General features: G+C 40.9%; 1 protein-coding gene across 1 annotated transcript in view; it reads right to left on the bottom strand.

Annotated features, from left to right (window-relative positions):
- LOC144505204 (lateral signaling target protein 2 homolog) overlaps positions 1–19,949 on the bottom strand; it is a 37,954-nt gene extending 18,005 nt beyond the window's left edge. The window contains exons 1-3 of the mRNA XM_078231179.1: positions 19,290–19,949; positions 8,010–8,150; positions 3,172–3,309 (exon numbers count right to left, since the gene is read on the bottom strand). Coding sequence (XP_078087305.1) covers positions 3,172–3,309; positions 8,010–8,150; positions 19,290–19,358 — 348 coding nt within the window. The 5' untranslated portion in view covers positions 19,359–19,949. The remainder of the gene's footprint in view (positions 1–3,171; positions 3,310–8,009; positions 8,151–19,289) is intronic.
- Between the last annotated feature and the right edge of the window lie 5,425 nt (positions 19,950–25,374).

Raw genomic sequence — 25,374 nt, 5'->3', positions numbered from 1 at the left:
TGTCTGGGGTGCGAGGGGTCCTTAATTATGCTGGCTGCTTTACCGAGGCAGCGGGAAATGTAGACAGAGTCAATGGATGGGAGGCTGGTTTAGGTCTTTATTTCCTCAACCCCTCTCAATGTCTTCTTTATCATTCCATCTTTGTTTGCCCTCCCCAAATGCATTACATCACACTTTGCTGATTGCATTCCATTTGTCACTTTTCTGCCTACTCAACCAAACCATTGATATAATTCTGGAGTCAACAGCTATCCTCTTCACCATCAAACGCCATGCACAAATTTCCCAATCATGCCACCCACATTTGAGTTTAAATTAATATATACAACAAACAGCAAGGGCTCCAACAATGAGCCCTGTGGAACACCACTGCAAAGTGTACTTCCATACACAAAATCATCCATCTACCATTACCCTTTGTTTCCTGTCACTGGGCCAATTTGGGATCAAACCTGCCACCTTCCCTGTATCCCATGAGATCTCACTTTTCCAGTCTACATGTCAAATGCCTTACTGAAATCCATGTAGGCAACATCCACTGTACTACCCTAATCAATCCTCCTTGTTGCTTTCTCAAAGAATTCCAACAGTAAGACACAATCATCCCCAAATAAAACCACACAAGCTATCCCCAATCAATCCATGCCTTTCTGTGTAACAGTTTATCCTGTCAGAATTAGAGTCAAAGTTTAACAGCACAGAAAGAGGCCCTTCAGTCCATCATATCTGCACTGACCATCAAGCATCTATCTGTTCTAATCCATTTTCCAGTATTTGGCCTGTAGCCTTGCATGCTATGGCATTTCAAGTGCTCCAATCCTCTGGGATCTCACCTGTATCTAGCGAATATTGGAAAATGTTCCTCAGCGCATCTGCTATTTCTTCCCTGGATTCCTTCAACAGCCTGGGATGCAATCCATTTGGCTCTGGTGATTTATCCACCATCAAAGATGTCAGTCCCTCTCACTCTGCTTATTGTATCTAATATTTCACACCCTCTTTAACTAGAATATCCGAATCATCCCTCTCCTTAGTGAAGGCAGAGATGGAATACTGATTGAGAACCCTGCGCACATCTTCTGAATCAACCCACAAGTTACCATGTATGTCACTGAAAGGCCCTACCTTTCCTTAGTTATTCTCTTGCTTTTATAAAATATTAGGTTTTTCTTTGACTTTACCCGTCAATGTTTCTTCATATCCTCTTTGCTTCATAATTTCTATTTTTACTACACCCTAGGCTTTCTACAGTATAAAATCTTTTGTGACTGTCTGCTTTATCTCGACCTGTACACTTCTGGATAGTAAGGAGTCTCACAACACCAGGTTAAAGTCCAACAGGTTTATTTAACCTGGTGTTGTAAGACTTCTTACTGTGCTTACCCCAGTCCAACGCCGGCATCTCCACAACATGACTACCACTTCTGGATAACCAGGGGGTTCTAGATTTGGCAATACCATCTTTTTCTTTGGGTGGACATGTCAGCATTACGCCCATAGAATTTCACTTTGAATGCCTCCCTCACTGCTATGACATAGTATTTCCTTCTAATAGCAGAATCCAGTCCACAGTTGCCAGATCATCTCAGCTTTATAAAATTTGTCATCTCCCCCCGGCTGCTACTTCATCCACTTGCCAAGCTTCATTTCCTAAGATTAAATCTAGACTTGCACACCCTCTCGTTGGACTAGTGCTGGCTGAAAAGGTTCTCTTGAATGCAGTTTTGCACTCTGTGCCCCTCACATTGTTTGTATCCCAATTGATATTAGGGTAGCTCAAGCCTCCCAACAATTACTGCCCTATTGTTTTTAAACTGAAAAACCTGTCCATTTACTTGCTGTTCCTACTCCCTTCTAATATTTGGGGGTCTATAGTACAGTCCAAGCGCTCAACATGTGGTCTCATTTGATGTTTCATTCAGTATATCCTCACAGCTGCAATTGATTTTTTAAACAATTAAAGCTACAGCCACACCCTTTTTTATCCCTTCTCTATCCTGCCTGAAAACTCCATTTCCTGGGATAAGCTGCCATTTAAGCCCCTCCTTAAGCCAAGTTTCCATTATAATGATGAGATCAGGTTGCCACGCATCCATCAATGCCCTAAGCTCAATTGGCTTTATTTATTATTCTCCTTGCATTTATATATACACTTTTCAACACTGACTCTGAAAGACAGAAGCAGCACAGGAATTTGGCAGTCATTAATTCTCCATCTCCTGTTCCCAAGTCTGAAATTGCCTTCAGGTTCCCATTCCCCCGCCAATCTAGTTTTTCCCCCTCAGTGGTTTGGTCATAGTAGAAAGTAATTTGAAATATGAAAAGTGTTTCATGGAAATGCAGAGGTCTTATTATTTATATATGAGCTTTAAAACATAGTACACCATTTATTCTGTGATAAGTTGTGGAATGCAACCAGTCAGGATTAAGCAATGGAGATGTCATGGGTGAACTTTCACGTCAGTGGGATTTTCTAGTCCTGCCAAAGACAATGGACTTTTGATTAGCTCGCCACATTTTACATCCCTGCCTCTGTGGCAATGGGACTATAAATTTCCACCCCATTATTCAAAAGATTCCCTGGAGCTTTCTACGTTAGTGCAAAATTCACTTAACATTTTGGAAGGACCTACTTTGTTTTTGGTTTTCTACATTGGATTAACCAAATTGGAAAGAATCCATGTCAATGGAAGCCACATATGGTCTGTTGGTAGAAGTTAGCTCGTAAAACCAAAGACTGGGAAAAATCAAAGATAAGGGACAGGGTGGGATTGTTGTCGGTGTAGGCTTGATGGGTCGAATGGCCTCCTTCTGTACTGTAGGGATTTTATGATTCTATGAGTTCTTTAAACATGATCCAATACTGCAGATAGCCTTCGATTGCCAGCCACACCATGCATAATTACATACACTCGTGAGCTTAGCATGGGTTCAAAGAACTTCAAATGGCATAGATAAGCACCACAATCAAGACCATCACTTCTCCCATATTTAACTAGCTGATTAAACCAGCACTCGGATCATGATAAGCCATGGCTGACATCCATAAATTGTCTGTTATGTGCAGGATAGTCAAAACTATAGCCAGCATGTTATCACTTGAGAAGACAGGTCGACTAGGCAGGCAGACATGATCAATCTGAAGACGTCCCACCCCTTCGCAAGGTCTACCTCAGCAGCAAACCACAGTTGCACTCCTAGGTGTTCTTGTAAAACCTCATCTGGAAACTTGATGTGGAAATCTCGATTTGGTCGCTCATTGGGGATGCAGTCATCCATGATCTGATTAATTATCTGAAGCATGAGGTCCTGAAAAGTAAAAATAAACAAATTGAACCAATTGGTCATTTAGGTTGACATTGGAAAGGCAGTACAGGGTTGGTGGGGGAGGGAAAACTAACCTTCAACTTCAACTGCATCATTCAACTAGATAACACTTCTGCTGGCACAAAACACTGGGCCCCTCCTGCCCCATGGGGTATTATGGTCTCAAATTAAACAGCAATATAAACAGCCCATCACATCCATTGGTGGGGGACACACCTTGGCAGGATTGTGAAATTCTGACCACTGCTTCTATCCATGTATATTACACAAGAAATCTATTCCCTTCATGACTCAAGTAACACCACCACTGCAATGATTTAGAGTGATAAATCCTTCAGCCTTACAAATGAATACATTTTGAACTTTGTTTTCAGTTCTGGAGACATATTGGTCATCCTGCAAACATTATAACACACGCACAGAAAGGGGAGAATAGTCAAATTCCCGTGTGTTCACTCTATAGAAATCATGGCAAAACCTCATCAGGTTATGTAACTCAAACAAGATCTTGCAAATCTTTTCTGGGGTCATATTATGAGGCAACTCCATCACTAATTAAGGATTCCAAATGGGTGTTCCACACCCTGCAGTCATATGGGCTTGATGAGCAAAACCAGTTAGCATTGTGGCATGGGATTTCAATGCATAAGTTAGAATCACCTGTATCTAGTCAGATGAGGACTGGTAAAGGCAGACAACTGCAGCTTAAATGAAGCATTCATTGAGCTGGGATTTTATGCAGTGGATAGCGCAATAATTATTTTGTACTTTATAAAACATTCACATCTCAAAAGGGGTGGAATTCTTTCTTGTCAAACAAATTCAAGTAACTATATTCCACAAGATTGAAATAACTTCTACAAGTGTCAAAGATTTTGCTACTTTGCCACTTGTTCATTTTCATGCTTTGAAATCATGAAAAAAATTCAATCACAATGCACTTGTCACATCTTGTTTATACTCAAACACTATGCATTACACAGTGTACTGGTAACACCCTAAAATTATTAAAATGCTTTAGCAATTTTAACGAACGTCGGACTTTACAAAATGGTTTTGTTTTTAAAAATGCCTCTTTCAACTGAACGTAAAACACAATGTCCTGGATAAGGATTGTGGATCAAACTAATTCTGGCTGGAGACGGTCCACGTGATCCAAACTGAAACCTACTGAAAATCAAGTCACACCTTGAGACAGAGAGAGGAACAGCTACATTTTGGACACAGCGAGTCAAAGAAATTACTGCTGTGGGGGGAGAAGCAGCAGCTTCTGCTGTGAAGAGCAGAGTGAACAGTGTTTGTTCTAATAACTAAACAGATTGCTTGTGAAAGTTGTTTTTCTGTTCAAAAAGAAGGCAACAGGGCTGATGGGGCTTGAGATTTAAGGAATGAGTCGTTGGGTGAGCCTTGCTGACAGAAGTATGCTCTGAGATAATCTGTCTGGGTGCAATACCTTTGAAAGACATCAGAAGTTCAGAGCAGTGAGCCTCCTGGAAGCCAGGCAGTACATTGAGACTTAATTGTGCATTGCTACCCATTAGTCAGGAACATGCATAAAGTAAAGATGTTCTGTGCACCATATTTCGATTGAACTAATTAATGTAAAAGTACCTTTTCTTTAAATTGGTGCATTAGTTTCCTGTTAAGTAGTGCTTGATTTTAATTTGCTTGTTACAGTAAAAGTCTTAAAATAGGAAATCTTGTCCTGTGGGAATTCCCATTCGTACGTGGGAAATACATCTTTCTTTTAAAAAGTTTTTGATTCCAACAGGAAAGATAACAGCGGCACGGTGGCACAGTGATTGGCACTGCTGCCCCACAACACCAGGGACCAGGGTCATGTACTCAAGATTCAGACATTAATGATATAGATTTTGCAGTCAGCAGCACAAGAACAGCATTCACCACTGATGTTGATAAAACCTGTTCAATGTTTGTGGGCTAGAGTGCAGCATCCCCTATTCCACTGCCCTTCTATAGGGCATTGTGATATCCAGGGACAGAGCAGACCGTAGGGAGATTGATCAGCCAATCAATTGAAGAATTCTCAGCCAGCAAAGTAGGAAATAAAAAGCAGGAGACAAATTATATTTAATTTTTTGTACAGGGAGCAAAATAAAATTTGGAGCATATATATGGGGCTAGGGTTTCAACATGAAGATGTCCCCTCACCAACATTATAGAAACTTTAGACAAAAGTCCCAGAAAAACAAGGAAGGCCTTTTAAACAGTCTGCCTTGGCACTGGGCAGGCCATGTGACTATCTCAGATCTATGTCTGGGACAGCAGGCTTGACTATGCCACACCTGCCGCTCCAGCCAATTGTGGCATCTGGGGCACTTTTTACCCCAGTGCAGGTGCACTGAGCCGGGAAATTTCCTGACTAGCTACTTGCCTCAGCCACAAAAATCCAGCTCTAAAGATCTAGAGGTTAGGTTAGTTTTCATCTGTTGGGTACATTAGCATTAAACAGGGAGGACATATATCAATGTTAGAAATGCAGCTTCCTTTAAGAATAAACCAGGCCAAGCTTCACAGGTGATGCTCAATGAAGCTTGCATTTAAGACTTCACAGTGGGGAGGCTTCTGGACAGAGAGAGGATTGAGAAGGTAAAAGTGGAAACTAGTATTAGTACCGAACTATAATAACACTAATGAGAATCACAGAAAGTCTTTTGCTGCATTACCATTCTGTAAATGGATATTCACCTACTTAACACAATAACATATTGTATCGTACCATCACAAACATGTTATTCCATTCTGATGTGCAATAACAGAGGTACTGTGCAGTTAGGTTGGGTGTTTGGTGAATAAGAGCTGATTATGATAATTTAAAAGAGCACCACCCACAGGAATTGTGGTTTCTTCTGGGCACCACACAAAGGTGTAGCCTCATTATGAGACTGAGGTGACTTTTCTGGTGTGTATTTATGAGAATGTACATTGTGCCCTTCTGCCTTTCAATGCATTGGCTCCTTAACTCTATCATATTTGTAACTTGGTATTGAAACTAGAGTGGTAAGTTTCCATTCCAAAATAAGGTTTGTGGAAGGTTTCACCTACTTATCTGTCTTTTCCCTCAGATGTTCTCTGCAGTAGCACAGACCCAGCAGGATTTTATTTTAAACTCATGATTTCACAGGATGCGGGCATCACTGGCTAGACCAGAATGTATTGCCCATCCCTAACTGCCCTTGAGAAGTTGGTAGTGAACTGCCTTCTTAAACCACTGCTGCTAATATGGTATAGGTACAGTGCTGCTTAGGAGGGTGTTCCAGGACTTTGACCCAGCAACAGTGAAGGAATACTGATATTAGTTCCGAGTCAGGCTGGTGTGTTGCTTGGAAGCAAACTTGTAGTTGTGGCATTCCCATGTCTCTGCTTGTCTTTCTAGGTTTTCCATTAACATTTTCTTTTGGAATATTGCTTGGCCAAAAATAAGTTGCATGCACTAATGGACTGATTAATATAACCAAGGGCGTACTTCCACTGCAGCTACCATTCAATAATAAACATGATTTGCTTCTGGCAGGTCAAAAATAAAATTTGGATTAGCTCTACCGTACAAGATTGTCGGCACAAGTTCAAGCCACTGTAACTATTTCAAGTCACTGACCTGTCGGGTCTGAAGATTAGTTAGTTGTACAATATATTTTTGGGGGTCATTGTGCAGGTGGTAAAGGCCACAGGTTTGGATGGTGCTATCAAAGGAGGCTTGCAGAGTTGCTGCAGTGCGTCCTGTGGATGGTACACAGTGCTGTCACCGTGTATTGGTGGTGGAGGGAGTGAATATTTAAGGTGGTAGATTGAGGCAATCAAGTAGGCTGCTTTGTCCTGGATATTGTCGAACTTGGAGGGTTGTTGGAGCTGCACTCATTCAGGCAAGGGGAGAGTATTCCATCTCACCGACTTGTGCCTTGGAGATGTTGGACAGGCTTTGGGAAGTCAGAAGGCGAGTTACTTGCTGCAGAAATCCCAGCCTCTGATTTGCTCTTTTAGCCACAGTATTTCTATGGCTGGTCCAGTTCAGGTTCTGGTCAATGGTAACCCCCAGGAGGGGTTTTGGTGATGATACTGCTGCTGAAGGTCAAGGAGAGACAATTTGATTTTGATATTCAGGTGTTTTTGATTTCCAACTTTTTTTTTTTAAAAAGGGACTGATTGCTTTATAGAGGGCTAACATGGAGTTGATGGGCGAAATAACTGCCTTCTATGTCAAGATTATTCTGACTTTATGACAAAGTATCAGGCAAATCTTACATCAATTCAAGTTAACTAAAATAATAAAATTATGAAATCATAGTTGATGAAAGAGGAATGAAAAACGTGATACTAACTAGGGAGGACGTATGAAGATCTGAATGTTTAACATGTAACCTCTGATGTATTTGCCAAATTAGACTTAATTGAGATGTGCAAGAGGCACCATTAGAAATGCTCTATTTGGGATTTTGTATTATTCTTAGGTTTATTCTGGGAAATATTTCAATTTCCCTTTAACATATTCATTTGGAATATTGTTTGGCCAAAAATACGTTGCATGCACTAAAACACTGATCAACATAACCAAGGGTGTACTCCATTGAATGGTCAACACGATGTGCTTTCTGGCATGTTCAAAATAAAAATTGGATTAGCTCTACCATACAAGATTGTCTGCACAAATCTAAGCCACTGACCTGTCTGGTCCGAAGATTATTTAGTTGGACAATATATTGTTGGGGGTCATTGTGCAGATTCACATTATTCAGTTCAGTCATCACTTGAGTCACTTCCTTATCCGCATAGAAGAACTGAGCCACTGGATGTGGGTTGGACCTCTGAAAACATACAGAAATACCACTGTCAGAACAGAAATGGTCCAGCGGGATCATCTCACTGCAGCATCCTACTGCAGCACATGAAAAGATATCTAAACTTTAGTATTCATAGCCATATGATCCTGACTCTTCAGTGAACAAGCAACATTGGAATTTGTTTTTGCAGCAGGAAAACAATTCTCAACAACAACTAGGAGGGAGTTACCGGCATACACATTTATTTATAGTTCATGCATTCTCCAAATAACAGCCTTCAGAACAGTAACTTGACCCAGAGTTTAAGTGGAGCACTCAATGTCATCTTAAGCTATTGGTTTACATCCTTATGAAAGATGCATTATTTGCTATCATTCAACTGTTACTTCTTCATACACAAGCTGAAATTATAAAACCCATTATAAACCATTGTGTGTACACACTACAAATCACATTACAGTACGTATGGACTGCCAATCTGTTCAGAAGATTGTCTCAGCAAATGGAAAGATAGAGAATATTACCAATTTATACTAAATTGCTAACCTTCAGCATGAAAAACAAAATTAACTGAATCAAAGGAAATGTGACAGCAATCTCAACTAAAGCAAATAATCAGTCCCTTGGAGGGTTTTGTATCTCACAATGGCAGATGTCGTGGAATTCAAATTCAATTCACATGTCTAGAATTAAAAGTTATTCTCAGTGATTGCGGATCATTGTAAAAATCCATCTGGTTCACTAATGCCCCAAGACGACCAGTCAAAAAGCTTAACCCAGAGCTTTGCCAATACCATTTTATTGGTTGACCAAAACAAAGGCAGCATGAGCAAATGACTGACCTTCACTGTGGCACAATCGAGGTGAAGGATAAGGAAATAACCATCTCACCAGTATGTTTTCCCTCAGTTGTGCAGCCAAAAACAACGTGCATTATCCATGGCTGGAAATGAATAATACAATGGCTCAGAGTTCTGATTTGCTGCATCATCTATCAATTTCTCAATGAAAGCTCCTGAAATACCAAAATCAGTCACAAACTACAGTATATTGTAATTCAAGTAAAACTGTAAACTCTAACTGTAGACATTGGAAGATTGACACGAATCCAATCAGAAAGTGCTAGCCTGTCTTCCACAGGTTTAAAAATAGGACATTGAATACCAGACTGCAAAAAGTCCTGAGTAAGGATGAGTAGACACCAAAAGCCATTGCCTGGAGTACTTTGGCGGGTTGACACCAGTGTGTTATGTAATTCAACAATTAGCACTGAGTTTAAGAGTGTGAAAAGTAAGTCTGGGGTCTTTGTCCAATAATCTGTGTGCATGACTCATTCTGCAAGATTATGTAATTTGAAAAAGACTCTCTCGGAATTCTCATATTACATACTGTGTACACAATGCAGCCATGCAGAACACAGATCATCATCAAAAAAGTGAAGTAATCAAAGAGCCCGATATAGAGATAACAATTCCTTTTGACTGGTGTCAGTTTGTTTCATGGCTGCTTGTGCCGCCATTGAAAAACAGGACCACTTTGGCACTCAGGAACACCTTCGTACCATCCTGTGCAACAGAACTGATATCCTCTTTGTAATCCGTGATCACTGGCATCAATCCCAAAAATAACCTATACAAAGAACGACAGTCACCCAGTACAGGATCAGAATCTAGAGCAGGCAAAAAATGAAACTAGGTGTTTAAAAGACTCCATTGGAAATGAAAAACCTAAACACCATATTACTAAATGATCAAACTTAAAAAAGAATATAGCCACTCATAGGTTCAGACACAAATCGTTTTTAAAAAATGAGGACAAGTTAATAACATTTTGAAAAAATATTCAAGTTGAAAAAATACTCAAAACTTTTTTTTATATCACACACTCCAATTAAATGGGCTAAAAGTAATGGTTTAGGCACAATTAGAACATTGCATTCAGCTTGGGAGAATGTACTTTTTAAAAGATGCAAGCACCAGAGAAAGGAAGCAGAGGAGGTTCACCAAGGTGCTACTACATTTTTTTATTTTCTTTCACAGATGTGGGCATTGCTGGCTATGCCAGCATTTAGTGTCCATCCCTAATAGCCCGAGAAAAGATGGTAATGAACACCTTCTTGAACTGCTCTGGTCCCTGTAGTGCAAGTACATCCATGGATCAAAAGCTTCAAGGGATTAAAGAAACTGAGCCTCCCTTAATTAAAATAACAAAGCTCAAGCAGGCTGAATGTTTTAGAAAAGGTGCTTCAAGAGTCAGAAGGATTTTGATAAAGGTAAATTTTACTCTGGGTTGTGTGAATGCCCCCGCCCCCCATCTCTCAGACATACGAACAATCACCGTCGGGTCTGTTCAACCCGTCCCACCGAATTGCAATATCTTGTGCATCACAAACTCTCTCCACTGCACCAAAACCACATGATCGCCTGGGTGAGATGAAGATAGATATTTTAAAAAAACCACAGGCCAATTCAGAGATAACTAATATGGAAAATTTCTCTTCAATCCTGCTAGGTCATTAAAACTAGTCCAGGAAATCACTCTCACCATATATTCCCAAAGTATGCACCTTTCACAAGAGGTGATGTTCACACCAACCAGAAAAACAGTCCAACTCTTAAGCAAATTGGCACCCATTGATCAAGATAATGGAAATTCTCAAAATCCTGTATTGTTTGGAAAAAGACTCATCTCCAGACCTAGATCTGGTCATACACAATATATAAATTGTGATTTGTGGTCTTCTCTAACCCATTTCATTGGATCACACTACTATTTCCACTGTTTCTTACAAGTTTAAGTTTCTCTTAATGAGCCTCAATTCTACCTATAACTGGGAATTACTCTAATGGCCCTCCTCTGCACCCTGCATGGTGGAAGAAACTTCCCAAAAACATGTATACAGCAATATAACTTCATTTTTCTTTTGGTGCTCATGAAAAATCATATATTGCAATCTTAACAATTCAAGAAAGCCATCAAGTTTAGTTTTTTTTTGTTTATAAAGTGTCTATACTCTAGAGTTGGTAAAAACAATTGGGACAAAGGCATGCTATGCTTCAAGTTATGTTTTTTCACAGCACACCAAGTGCTTTTGAAGCTCGTGGCAACCATTATCTTTTCATAGCCATTTGTAAATACCTGATTCTTTTACGAAGTCTGCAGCAATCATGTTAAGCATCATTACACAGAACAGCTGAATGCGCAAAGTATCCACAATGCTACCTTTCTGACATAAAACAGGCACACAATCGTAACCTGAATTTACACACTTAGTACAGATGCACCCAATTGTAAAAAATACATACTTCCTCCGTAAGTTGACATGAGTAGGTGAGAAGGAGAACACCATCAAATCACAGAGATACAACCCATCTATATCACTGAGCCAAGAACCTATTCATTTAAATTAATTCTACTCAAATCTCTCTACACTTTATGATACAGATTGGTTTACAGGTACTGTTTAGTTGAAAGGCTTCAGGGTAAATGCAATGCAGCAGATATCACAGCCATCAGAATCTGACAGGCCCATGGGAATTGACAGCTTTCCCACCTTGACATACTTGAGAAAATCAACACCAACTCATGGCTGTATAGTGTTCAGATCAAAACAGATGTTTCCTGGGCCACGTGATGCGAATGTGGGAATAGCTGTGTTTCCGTGAGCTCTGATACTACTCATATTTTAATCCTTCCATTTATCCTGCTGCCCAGCTAATAATTACCTAATCCTGGAGTGAAAACCCTATGCTATGTCCCTAGAAGATTTCTGGTCAAGTATTGGTGACAAAATGCCAAGTAGTGTCAAGAAAATCCTAGATAAAAAGAAGTAGTCAGAGACAATTGGTGTGGAGCCGAATCCTCAACATGGCCACCTGGTTAGTGAGCAGGCTCTTGATCCGGTGCTGTCAAAGGCATTGCAGATGATGACTGCCGATATTAAAGTTATTGACCCAAACCTGGCTTATTGGCACAGAACACCAGTGCTCATACTGGTGAACTGCAGTGTACTGGTGAGAGGCTTAATGAAGCAGAGGAAAGAATCTTTACTGTCGCGAATGCAGCTTCCTCATTTGAGCTTGCTTACAATCCTTGAAAAATCAGCTACATGATATGTCAGATATTCTGACTGATCTGGATAACTGGGGCCAGAGGAAGGATATCCATGTGGAAAAGTTGAGGACTGGCACCCAGTTAAATTTGAGAGCTGTGTCACATTTTCTTGACACAAAAGCTGGGTGTATTAAATTTGGAGGGCACATTGTATCCTGTCTTTGAGGCCTACGGATAATCAACAACTTGGCCTATTGGTATGCATTTTCATAACTTCAGAAATTGCCAAAGATTATTGGAAGCCAGACAGTGCCTTGCCCTATGATGGAATGAAGGTCTCGTTCTTCCAGGACTTCTCAGCAGTGATACAGAGGCACAGAGGTTTTGGTTGAAGCCAGAAAACATCTGAAAGCCATCAGAATTCAGTATGTCTTGCTACTCTTGAGGGTTACATATGATGGATCCTCAAAGACATTTGACAAGGCTTTGGCCTCTCTAAACTCCGCGGAAGTTAATGATTTGGAAACAGTTCATTGATATTTCTGGATTCTACCCCTTGATGTTACATTTCCTTACTGATCTGGTGTTGTTACTTGTTATATTGACATATTGGATGATCTAGTAAATAAGCACCAAGGTGAATTTCACCTGGTATCCTTTTGAAACCAGGGACATCCATTTATCTTTAATGGGATGCATTCCTCAGCACACTCCTTTTGTCTGAGGAGTGCAGTGTAGGTTGCCTGGCATGAGGGCTGTGCAATACTTATCTGTCTTGTCTTTATCCTTTACTCTAATCATGGCTAATATAAGTAGCACCACTGCAGGGAGGTGGGCAAATGGCTTCTAGAGATTGCGGTTATGGTCCTACAAGTCCTCTCAGTTAGCGAGGAAAACCCCTTTAGAAAATGTGCCACAATCGTGTGGCGCATTATTTTTGTTTTTACTCCTGTAAGAGGTACAGACAGATCACATTAGGTAAGAAATGCTGACTTTGCTCTTACCACCCATATCCCAAGAGCACACTTAAAGAAAAAGGTTGCTGTTTTGCCCAATTCTCCGCAAATGTTAAATATTTTTGATGAAATTGATTGAAGTGAACCAAACTCTAATGATAGAAGCATTATTTTAGCAAATAAATTGTGACTATTTTCCCTTTCATATTACATAGGTTTGAATTTGGTACATGTAAAAAATGATTATACTTTCAACTAATGCATTCAGGGAGGCACAAAGATGACGTAGTCAAATGCAGAAAAAACACACCAATTTTATCGACAGGCCATTTAGTATCTTCCCATTGCACAGAAATAAAACTATTATACTCCACAGAAAAAAAAAAGTACATTCAACTGACTTGACATGTTGTTCTGACCAGTCAATAGCAAACGATTTTGGATCACATTGGTGGAAAGTATTGTAGACCCAAACCATTTGCTCTTTCTTCTCTAGACATGGGCTGACAATGAAAATGAACAGACTGGCTTTCATTGAACTTCAGAGGTTTTACTGGCCCATACTAGATCTGCATTTATCCCCCCACCACTGGCCCCACCCCTTGCCAGTAACAAGTTGAGATTCTACCCCAAGGTTTTTCAAGAACTGGCAACATGATTGATTATACAACCACAGTGACTAAAAGGTTGTTGGAACCGGTGCAATCTTTTCATCCCCAGAAAAATTATTTAGAACTCGTCACAGTAAGAGACCGGTAATTATCTGCAGACTTAATTATGATCGACCAAAAACATCCAGTATTGGTTGACTAGCTCACCTGAAGGTTGCCATCATGTTTCCAGAGTTAAGGAAGTGTCATAAATGATTATTTACTCACCTACATCAATCATTTTTCTGATACTCCAGTCCTCTTTTTCACGATGGTTATCCATTTGTTCTTCAAAATGTCCAGCAGTCACCAAGTTAACTTGAGGGCCTCCCATTTCTGCTTTCAACAGTAGCCCAACCAATCTCTAATCATGGCTATACTTGTCTACCTGGCTAAACTGGTTCTTACCTCGAAATACTTTTCACTTCCTCCAAATCAAAGATCCTGCTATAGAAACCAACATGGCTTTTGGCCATGCCTTATTTTTTGTAGATATGCTGAATACTCTGACTGAAGCCCTTTCCTAGGCTGTTTTGACTGTTGTGCCAATGACTGCATTGGTGCTGCTTCAACCATGTCCTCTCTGGAAATTTTTATCAACTATGCTTGAAATGTCCATTTATCTTTTATACATGGTCCATCTCTGTTGTTTGTAATTTCAATTTCCTCCTCCCACTCTGAACTTCAATTTAACCTTTGGGAACAGCACTACATTTTTCTCTTTGGCACTCTGGCTTTAATATCAACTCTAGTGAAAGTCGACATTAACTACTTGCTTTATGATTTGAGATGCAGGTGTTGCCATGTTGGAGCAGAGGAAGGAGAGTTTGTACACAGGCTGGGACTGTGTCAGGTGGAGAGATCTCAATTCATATGTTCATCTACTTTATTCCTTTTCTTAGCTTCTGGTAATGAAATCCACAGGGTCCCAACGTGTCACCAGGAATCATAAAATCTCTGCTTCCACGAGAATCAGGTAAATCTGTGACCTGCCTTGAAAGTCAGCCCAGAGAATAAAGGCCATGCATCTGTTCTAGTCATATGAGCGCTTAAACAGTCACAGCCTGGGTTCTAATGGGCCAAGGCCAACAGTCCAAAACTCTGATTTCTCAATGAGAAAAAAGATCTAATTCTAAAAGGTCACAAGAATGCCAGGTATGGGAAGTGAAAACACCGCAAATGGTTCAGAGTGTGGTCTTTACTGTTTGAAATGATGGTATGTTGTTGGGGAAGAGTAGGATGACCTTGGCTGCTAATGAGCTAGCTGACCCAGAAAAGGTTTATTCTGACTCTAGCATAAGAATGAGGTTCCATACCCTCCTCTCCTTAATAAACATCTAATTTACCAAAAACTATGAGTCACAGAGCTGAACTGGTCCAAGGTTGGTAAAATGCTGCAATATTCCTTGTGGAACATCAGAGTCTACAGACTAAGCAATCCACCTCATTTACATTGTAGTGCAGATTTCTGAGCAATGGAAAATAAGTGATGGCGCTTAGTTGGTGAAGAGTCTTACCTACAAATTGCATTTCTGACTTTTTCAACTATCAAGGGAAGGTCTGCACCTGCTGAAAAGTAGTAAGGTGCGGCCATCTATTGAGAAAAAGACAGCAGCCTGCGATCAGCAGTAATGCACGTCTGGCAAAACAATAAAAGGTTACTTATTGAGGTGTGTCAATGTACCAAAGTCATCTTATGAGAATGCTGCATCTAATGGCAGGGTCATAACACATTGCAACTTTTATAAATCAATTGCAATAAGAAACCAATTATTTTTGTATACACACAAAATTTTAAAAAGCAGAAAATGCTGTAAACACGCAACAAGTCTGGCAGCATCTATGGAGAGAGTGAAAATAAAGTGTTAATGGGCTTTCAGTCATAAATGTTGAGGGTCTGATGAAAGTTAATTAACCCAAAATGTCTCCATTTTTGTGCAAATTGATAAAGAGAAGGCAAGGCACGGAAATATCAAACGTTGACAGGAGAGGGAGAGTTAAAACAAGTCAAAACACAACGTGGTTGATCACTGCCTCCTCAGGTGATTCATAAACACCATTTCTTAAAATGAATAATAGGTCCTACTGGCATGTTAAGGAATTGTGCAAGCTGAAGAAAAAAAAATTAGGAATCAAAACAAAATTAAATTTACTTTGTTATATCTCAATCTGTACACAAAGAATTATGGTAAGTTAATTATGGACCAACTACTGGTTTATCTCAATCTGTATGCAAATAAGAAATTATGATAGGTTAATTATGGACATCTTTTGGTGCCCAACCAAATAAACTTAGGGACAACTCAAAAGGGGAAGCTCCCAAAAGGAGGGGAACCGCCCGAAACAAAAGACAAAGCAGAAAGGAAACTTAAAAACATCAAATTAAAATGTGATTAAAGATAGGTTAATTATGGACCAACTACACAATCTATTGAAATGTCACTTAGACTGAATTGGAATGCAACTTGTCCAGCTTTTAAAGTCACACCCTAAATTGGTCGCACTATCCCTCGAGGAAACAAATCACACAAGTTCTCAAATGCTATTCAATGGTACCAACTGGAAAATGCAGAGTGTGTAGATGTAAGGTAATGACAGGATTTGGGATTAGGTTCAGAAGAAGAGTTAGATGGACTCAAAGCACTCTTTTCTCTCTCCCTACAGATGCTGCCACATCTGCTGAGATTTTGTTCTGTTTTGTGTACTTGGCCCCACCATGGTCAGATACTCTGGCAACATTCATCTTAACTCAGAGACACTGTTTAATACCTTTCGCTACTCCTTTGATACTGAAGCAGACCGCGTCCAAATGCAACAAGACTTGGATAAGTTTGTACTGACAAGTGGCAAGTAATAAACATATCACACAAGTGTCAAGCAATGATCATTGCCAACAAGCCAAAATCTATCAAAACCATTGACATTCAATGGCATTACCATCACTGAATCCCCCAGTATCAACAACTTGTGGGGTTAAGCAGAAACTGAACTGGACTAGCAATATAAATACTGTGGCTGCAAGAGCAAGTCAAAGGCTAGGAACCCTGTGGAGAATAACTTGCCTCGATTTCCCAGAGCCTTTCCACCATCTACACAAGTCAAGAGTGTAATGGAATACTCTCCACTTGCCTGGATGAGTGCAGCTCCCACAATGATCCAGAAGCTTGACACCATCCAGGACGAAAAACCCACATAATTGCCATCCTTCCCACAAATATTAATTCCCTCCACCACCGATGTACAATGGCAGATATATGTATGCAGGAATTCACTAAGACATAGGAGCAAAGTAGGCCATTCAGCCCATCAAGTCTGTTCCACCATTCAATAAGATCTGATGTGGTAATCCTCAACTCCATAACTCTTGATTTTCTTACTGATTAAAAATCATCTCAGCCTTGAACATACTTAATGATCCAGCCTCTACAGCCCCCTGTGGCAAAGAATGCCACAGATTCACTGTTCTCCAAGAGAAGAAATTCATCCTATTCTGTGTCTTAATCAGCGACCCCTTACTCTGAGATTATGCCCTTTGGTCCACAAGACTGTAAAATATAGGAGAGTTAGGCCATTTGGCCCATCAAGTCTGCTCAACCATTCGATCATGGCTGATATGTTCCTCAGCCCCATTCTCCCAGCTTATTCCCTTGGTCCTAGATTTTCCTACAAGGAGAAAAACAACCCCTCGTCTACCCTGTCAAACCCCGAGAACCCAAATGTCTCAATAAAGTTGCTTCTCATTCTTCTAAACTCCAATGAATACAAGCCCAACGTGCTCAACCTCTCCTCAGAAAATCCATCCATGCCCGGGATCAACCTAGTGAACCTCCTCTGGACTTCCTCTAATGCCAGTATATCTTTCCTTAGATAAAAGGGCCGAAACTGTTCACAGTATTCCTGTCTAACTAGTGTATCTTATAGTTTTAGCAAAACTTCCCTATTTTTAGATTCAACTCCATGTCTAAGACTTCTTATGATGTGGAGATGCCGGTGTTGGACTGGGGTAAACACAGTAAGAAGTTTAACAACACCAGGTTAAAGTCCAACAGGTTTATTTGGTAGCAAAAGCCACACAAGCCCTGAGGGGCTTAGAGCTCCGAAAGCTTGTGTGGCTTTTGCTATCAAATAAACCTGTTGGACTTTAACCTGGTGTTGTTAAACTTCTTACTAAGACTTCTTAGGCAGCACTATTTAAAATCACAACTACCCTAGAAGGAGCAAATAACAGCAGATACATGGGAACACCACCTCCTGGAAGTTTCCCTCCAAGCCACTCACCGTCCTGACTTGGAAATATATCACCATTCCTAAACTGTGGTTGGGTCAAAACTCTAGAACTCCCTCCCCAACAGCACTGTGAATGTACCTACATCATTTGGACTGCAACGGTTCAAGACAGCAGCTCACCACCATCTTCTCAAGGGCAATAGGGAAGGGCAATGAATGCTGGCTAAGCCAGTGAAGCCCACATCCTTTGAATGAATAAAACAACACACTAAAGCTTAAAGTTAATTTGAAACAACTAACCACACATTTTGCACTGGTCAAGAGAAAGCAGCTATGTAGACGCACAGTAAACAAATTCTTGTACATATCGACAACCCCATGTTCTTCAAAAACCAGAAGGTTACAAAGCTGACAGCGTTCTCTAGTACTCATCAAGTAAAGATACACAATGAAGAACCATGAAAGATGATTCAAATCTGCCAAATGGGTTGATCTGAAAATTCATGAGTAAACTTGCTATTGAGTTATGATTAAGTGATGTAATTCACACAGCACCACAGGCTGATTTTTATTTGTATTAGGCAAGCAAGTGAAACGATTAAAAAGAGCCATAGATGCAAACAGTCATTTCATTGAAAACCAAATATGGATGCAGGCCAGTTCCAGTAAATTCATTTTGAAATCCCTTGCTCCTTATTTGTTGCCTGTTCACAGATGAGACGTTACTTCCACAATTTAGGAATACTACTTTGTGAATTACAGCTTCATGTGCCAAAAGATAGAATTAATTAATTGACTTCAAACTTGGCTAAAATAAACTAACCGCATTTGCCAAATGAATGTATCACTCACCTGGTGATACAGCATGCAAGAGTTTCAGTACATTACAGATCAAGTAGCTAGTGAATGTAGTGAAAATAGTCCAGGTATTTCCCAACAGGAGAAAATGAGGCAGAAAGGAACAAAAAAAAAATCAATAATCCTTGGCTGTTATGACACACTTAGTAGAGTGCAATGGACAATAATTTGAGGAAAATTTGGTGCAAGGAGGAAACAAAATCTTCAATTGTCCAGTAGCTACCAAATAGAAAATCAAAGCCAAGATCCTATTTTAATAGACTGCTACAGATTAAAACTCTTAATTTGAGAATAAAAAGTAGTTGAAAAGCCAAAGTCGTGTGAAAAAAATTAGAAACAAGATTTTAAAATGAAAGCAGATGAACGGAATGAAGAGTGTGAAGTTTGAGTGCAGAATACACAACCAAATATCCTCTTACTTTGGGTTTGTGGAGCCATCTCTTCACTGCAGCAGGCAGCATGTTCAGTTCCTCAGAGACGCTGAGCATTCAAACTCCACACTTCAAGCAGCTGGGTCCGGCAATCCTGGTTTCTGTTGCCTGGGATCCGCTTCAATGTTTCTGGTGCACTTCTTCCAGCGTGATGACATTTTTCAATTACGCCCCATTGCCTTATCTCTGCGCCCTCTCACTTCAACAGGTCGATAAGTGTCTCTCCACCGGATAAAACTTGGCAACTCACTTCATTCCCATAGACAGGCTGAATGTAACCAGTTTCTGACACACGGTTAACTAACTCTTCACCTCCACTAGGGCAAACAACCTCCTTCCCTCTCACACATTAAATAACTCCACACACTCTTCCTTGAACAGGTAAACAATTATTCATCACTTTTTCTTGGGTGGGTTAGTAATTCTTGATCTGACAAGACATGTCCTTCTCTGAGGTTGCGGGGTGGGTTCACTACCTCCGCTCTTTCCTTTTCAGACGCTTCAATGCCTCCTCCGGCTGCTTAGTGCTGAGAAAGTTTACTTTGGGTGTTGAAGCTGGCTTCTCATTCCATCCTGCCCCTGCGCTCTCCCATTACCCCCGCACCCTGTGCAGTCCCTTCCGCCTTCGCTCTGTCCCGTCCCGCCAGCTCTCGCTGCTCACCTGACGTACTTACCTAACTTAATCATAATTTACGCGCTGACGCGGCCTTTCCGTGCACGGCTCCCGCCCTCCCCGGCTGCAATCCCGCCCAAAGACGGTCCAGGCGAGGGCGCAGCGTCTCACACATTGGTGAAGGGAACTTGTCTCAACACTGGGCAGCCGATGTTCTGGAGCGTTCAACGTAAACTTTTGGGCAGTAAGTACTTTCAATAATGGGGCAAGATGAGCTAACCAAATCGGCCTCTTTCCCTTTACCTGGCAACCGTCCTAACGACAACAAGTGTTGCAGAGACTGCTCCCATAGAGAGATAAGCAGGGTGACATTGATACTGCAATCAGACTAATATATATATAATGTACTTCAGCAATATATATATATATATTTTAAGATAATTTTCCCTATTCAAAGGATCAGTCAGATTGACCTCTGTCCACCACCATTTCAACACATTGGCCAAATACAGTGTGAGCTTGGAAACTTATCAGTGATAGGGCTTAGACACCTGACATAGAAACGAGAGTAAGAAGACTGACAACACCAGGTTAAAGTCCAGAAGTCTAGAAACGAGAAGCAGGAGTAGGCCATTCGGCCTTCGAGCCTGCTCCTCCATTCATTGTGATCATGGTTGGTCATCAAATTCAATATCCTGATCCCCCTTCCCCAATACCCCTTTAGCCCCAAGAGCTTTATCTAATTTCTTCTTGTGATTAGACAATGTTTTGGCCTCAATTACATTCTCTCTTAGTGAATTCTACACATTCGCCACTCTCTAGGTGAAGAAATTTCTCCTCACCTGAGTTCTAAATGGCTTATCCCTTATCCTCAAATTATGGTCCCTAGTTCTGGACTCCCCTACCATTGGGAATATTCTTTCTGAATCTACCCTGTCTAACCCTGTTAGAATTTTATAAGTTTCTATGAGATCCCCTCTCATCCTTCTAAACTTCAATGAATACACTCCTAATCAACTTGGTCTCTCCTCATATGACAGACCTGCCATTCCCAGGAATCAACCTGGTAAACCTTCACTGCACTCCCTCTATAGCAAGAACATCCTTCCTCAGATAAGGACATCAAAACACAAAACTCCAGGTATGGCCTCACTAACACCCTATACAATTGTGGTAAAACATCCCTAGTCAAAGAACAAAGAAAATTACAGCACAGGAACAGGCCCTTTGCCCCCCCCCCCCCACACCAACCATGCTGCCCGACTGAACTAAAACCTCCTACCCTTCTGTGGACCATGGCCCTCCATTCACCTCCTATTCATGTATTTGTCAAGACGTCCCTTAGAAGTCTCTATCGTATCTGCTTCCACTATCTCCCCCGGCAGTGGGTTCCAGGCACTCACCGCTCTCTGTGTAAAAAAACCTTGCCTCATCCATCTCCTTTAAACCTTGCCCCTCACACCTTAAACCTATGCCCCCAGGTAATTGACTCTTTCACCCTGGGAAAAAGCTTCTGACTATCCACTCTATCCATGCCCCTCATAATCTTGTAGACTTCTATCACGTCGCTCCTCAATCTCCGTCATTCCAGTGAGAACAAACTAAGTTTCTGCAACCTCTCCTCATAGCTAATGCCCTCCATACCAGGCAACATCCTGGTAAATCTTTTCTGTACCCTTTCCAAAGTCTCCACACCCTTCTGGTAGTGTGGCGACCAGAATTGAACACTATATTCCAAGTGTGGCCTAACTAAGGTTCTATAAAGCTGCACCGTGACTTGCCAATTTTTAAACTCAATGCCCCAGTTGATGAAGGTAAGCATGCCCTATGCCGTCTTGACTACCTTTTCCACCAGCGTTGCAACTTTCAGTGACCTGTGTACCTGTACACCCAGATCCCCCTGCCTATCAATACTCTTAAGGGTTCTGCCATTTACTGTATATTTCCTATTTGTATTAGACCTTCCAAAATGCATTACCTCACATTTGTCCGGATTAAGCTCCATCTGCCATCTCTCTGCTCAAGTCTCCAACGGATCTATATCCTGCTGTATCCTCTGATGGTCCTCATCGCTATCCGCAAATCCACCAACCTTTGTGTCATCCGCAAACTTACTAATCAATAGTAATAGTCCATACTTAAATCCTCTTCCTATGAAGGCCAACATACCATTTGCCTTCTTTACTACCTGCTGCAGTAAAGAAGGCAAATAATTTATGATGAAAGTCCTATGGAGACCTGGGGAAGGCCTGAAGTTCATTGTCGACACAGGGAATAATTTTCTGATTTACTGCATTAAGTTTTCCTTTGTTTTAGTTATTGTTTGGAGTTTATTGCTTGTTTCCCTTGTGGGGGACAGACACTTTTGCTAAATTGCTTTTGATTGATAACATTCTTGCCTTAATTGGCAGTTAAGAAGTCAAATTCTGTTCTAAAACCACAGAAATGTTCTAATCCTGCTCATTCTGTTTGCTTCGTAGAATGGATGCAACTCTGCTCAAATCTGATTTCTTGGGCCCCTGGATTTCCTTCCCATCAGAACTGCACTGCTCTGCTGGATAACACGGACATGACCCTGCTCTGCGACTCAGTCACCTCAAGTGTGAAGGTAACCTGTTGTAGAGTCCTGTGTCAATCACTCATTTGATGAATTTCAGAACTGCAATTAAACGTACTATTTTAAAAAATTTACTTTGCTGTCGAGTTGGATCTTGAAGAGGAATCCACTTTCTCCCGTGTTGAATCTCCACTGACTTATGGATCTTCACCACTGCTATTGTTTTCTATTGGGCCTGCAGCTTCTGCAGGACTACGTCTAATTCTAATATCTGGTTTGCTCCTACATCCTTGGTTTTCTGCTCATTTGCTGGCATTGTAAATGGTATCCTCTCTTCTTAGCTATTGTTCCTCTCTCCTTCAAAGCCCCATCAATGTTCCTAATTAAAATTTTCACCTTTGACTCTTCAGATCTCACAGACCATTGCCCCCATCTCCAACCTCTCTTGAAAGTCCTTGAGCATGTTGTTGCTTCCTAGATCTGTGCCAATCTCTGGTACAATTTTGTTTGAATTTGTTGAATCAAATTCCTTCCCTTACCACCATACTGACATCCTTGTAACAGTGGCCATGGTGGTATATCCTTGCTCGTCTTTCTTGACTCTTTTATCATGCTTGTAGGCCTTAGTTAAGGTTCTCTTTGGTCAGGATTGATAGAGACTGCTGGAAGTAAGACTGTTGATAAACTTTACCTTTTATGAAACATTCTTCAAACTATACACAGGGAAAGATGTAGCATGAGAGTTCACACTAAATCATCCCTCAGTATGGTCTGTTGTCATGTAATCATGATGTGGAGATGCCAGCGTTGGACTGGGGTAAATACAGTAAGAGTTTTAACAACACCAGGTTAAAGTCCAACTGGTTTATTTGGTAGCCCCTGTCATGTAATCATACATCATTGATGATGTAGATTGTCTATTTACATATTTAACATTAACCCTTTATACTACATTTCACAAGTATCTGGCTTAATTCATTATCCTACATCTCCCCCTGAAGTCTCTGTTGTGACAATACAGTGTCTTTAAGAAAAAAATATTTTTTGTGCAACATTTTGTTCAGAAGTCAGTTCTATTTACCCGGTGCTTCTTTGTCTGTAACATGTTGATATTGCAGAAGCATAATTGATCCTGGTTGTTGGAATGTTTGTTTCAATCTGGGCAAATACAGTTTTGTTATTTTAGTGTTTCCTCCCTGCAGTTTTCAGAGTAGGGTTTCATTAGGTTGACTGACAGGAAAAGTCATGTGACTGGGTGGGCTAGGCTTACGGAGAGAAATATGTCTCTCTCTCTCTCTCTGGAGATTGAAGTCTGGGACCTGCCAGAAAATAGGTCTCTTTCTCTGAAGTTCTGCTGTTTGAAGATGGATCTTTTTCTGGAGGCTGCTGTCTGGGAGTCAGAAGGCAGGTGTCATAACTGTCCAGAGGTGTTAAAAGCTGGAAACCCAGCACCTCATGTAAACCTGTGTGCTTTTGCTAACTGATTCTGAAGAGGGATTTACTTCTGTGGAGATATTGCTTAAATTGGAACTATAGAGATAGCTAACAGTTATGAATTATACCTTGCCATGTTTAAGTATTTAAATTGGTAAAAGTTATGCTAATTCTTTTTGTTATATTTTAATCGTATTTTTGAATAAAGTTTGTTTTAATAAAAGCTTCTTGATGGGCCAATAAAATCACACCTGGGGTGACACACCTGATGCTGGCACTAATGCCAAAATCAAAAAATGTTCAGGCCTAGGTTAACGTCATGATATACTTTGGAGTTTCTGATCTGTTCCTTAACACTGCCAACATCCCAGTTAACAGTTGTGGCAGTTTCACCGGGGAGATTTGCGAGAGCCACTCGGGAGGGTTTAAACTAGTTTGGCAGGGGGGTGGGATCCAAAGCAGTAGAGAGACAGAAGAGAAGTTTGAAGACAGCACGGAAGTTAATGAGAGCACCTTAATTAGTAAAGGCAGTGTCAGTAATCCTAGTACCAGACAGATCAGACAGAAGCAAGACAGAGAGCAAGGAAAGTCCAGATTAAACTGCATTTATTTCAATGCAAGAGGCCTGACGGGCAAGGCAGATGAACTCAGAGCATTGATGGGTACGTGGGACTGGAATATTATAGCAATTACTGAAACATGGCTAAGGGAGGGACAGGACTGGCAGCTCAATGTTTCAGGGTACAGATACTATAGGAAAGATAGAACAGGAGGTAAGAGAGGAGGGGGAGTTGCACTTTTGATTAGGGAAAGCATCACGGCCGTACTGAGAGGGGATATATCCGAGGGTTCGGCCACTGAGTCTATATGGGTAGAACTGAGAAATAAGAAGGGGGAAATCGCTTTGATAGGGTTGTACTATGGGCCCCCAAATGGTCAGCGGGAAATTGAGGAGCAAATATGTAAGGAGATTACCGATAGCTCCAAGAAAAATAGGGTGGTAATAGTTGGAGATTTTAATTTTCCCAACACTGACTGGGACAGCCATAATATTAGAGGGTTGAATGGAGAGAAATTTGTTGAGCGTATTCAGGAGGAATTTCTCATTCAGTATGTGGATGGCCCGACTAGAGAGGGGGCAAAACTTGACCTCCTCTTGGGAAATAAGGAAGGGCAGGCGACAGAAGTGTTAGTGAGGGATCACTTTGGGACCAGTGACCATAATTCTATTAGTTTTAAGATAGCTATGGAGAATGATAGGTCTGTCCCAAAAGTTAAAATTCTAAATTGGGGCAAGGCCAATTTTGATGCTATCAGGCAGGAACTTTCAAAAGTTAATTGTGGGAGTCTGTGGGAAGTCAAAGGGACGTCTGGTAAGTGGCATGCTTTCAAAAGTGTGTTAACCAGGGTTCAGGGTAAACACATTCCTCTTAGAGTGAAGGGCAAGGCTGGCAGAAGTCGGGAACCCT

This window comes from Mustelus asterias, chromosome 16 (genome assembly GCF_964213995.1).
Source record: "Mustelus asterias chromosome 16, sMusAst1.hap1.1, whole genome shotgun sequence".
Taxonomy (NCBI): Eukaryota; Metazoa; Chordata; class Chondrichthyes; order Carcharhiniformes; family Triakidae; genus Mustelus; species Mustelus asterias.
Note: the sequence above shows the minus strand (reverse complement) of the source record. Positions and strands in the feature narration are given on the sequence as shown.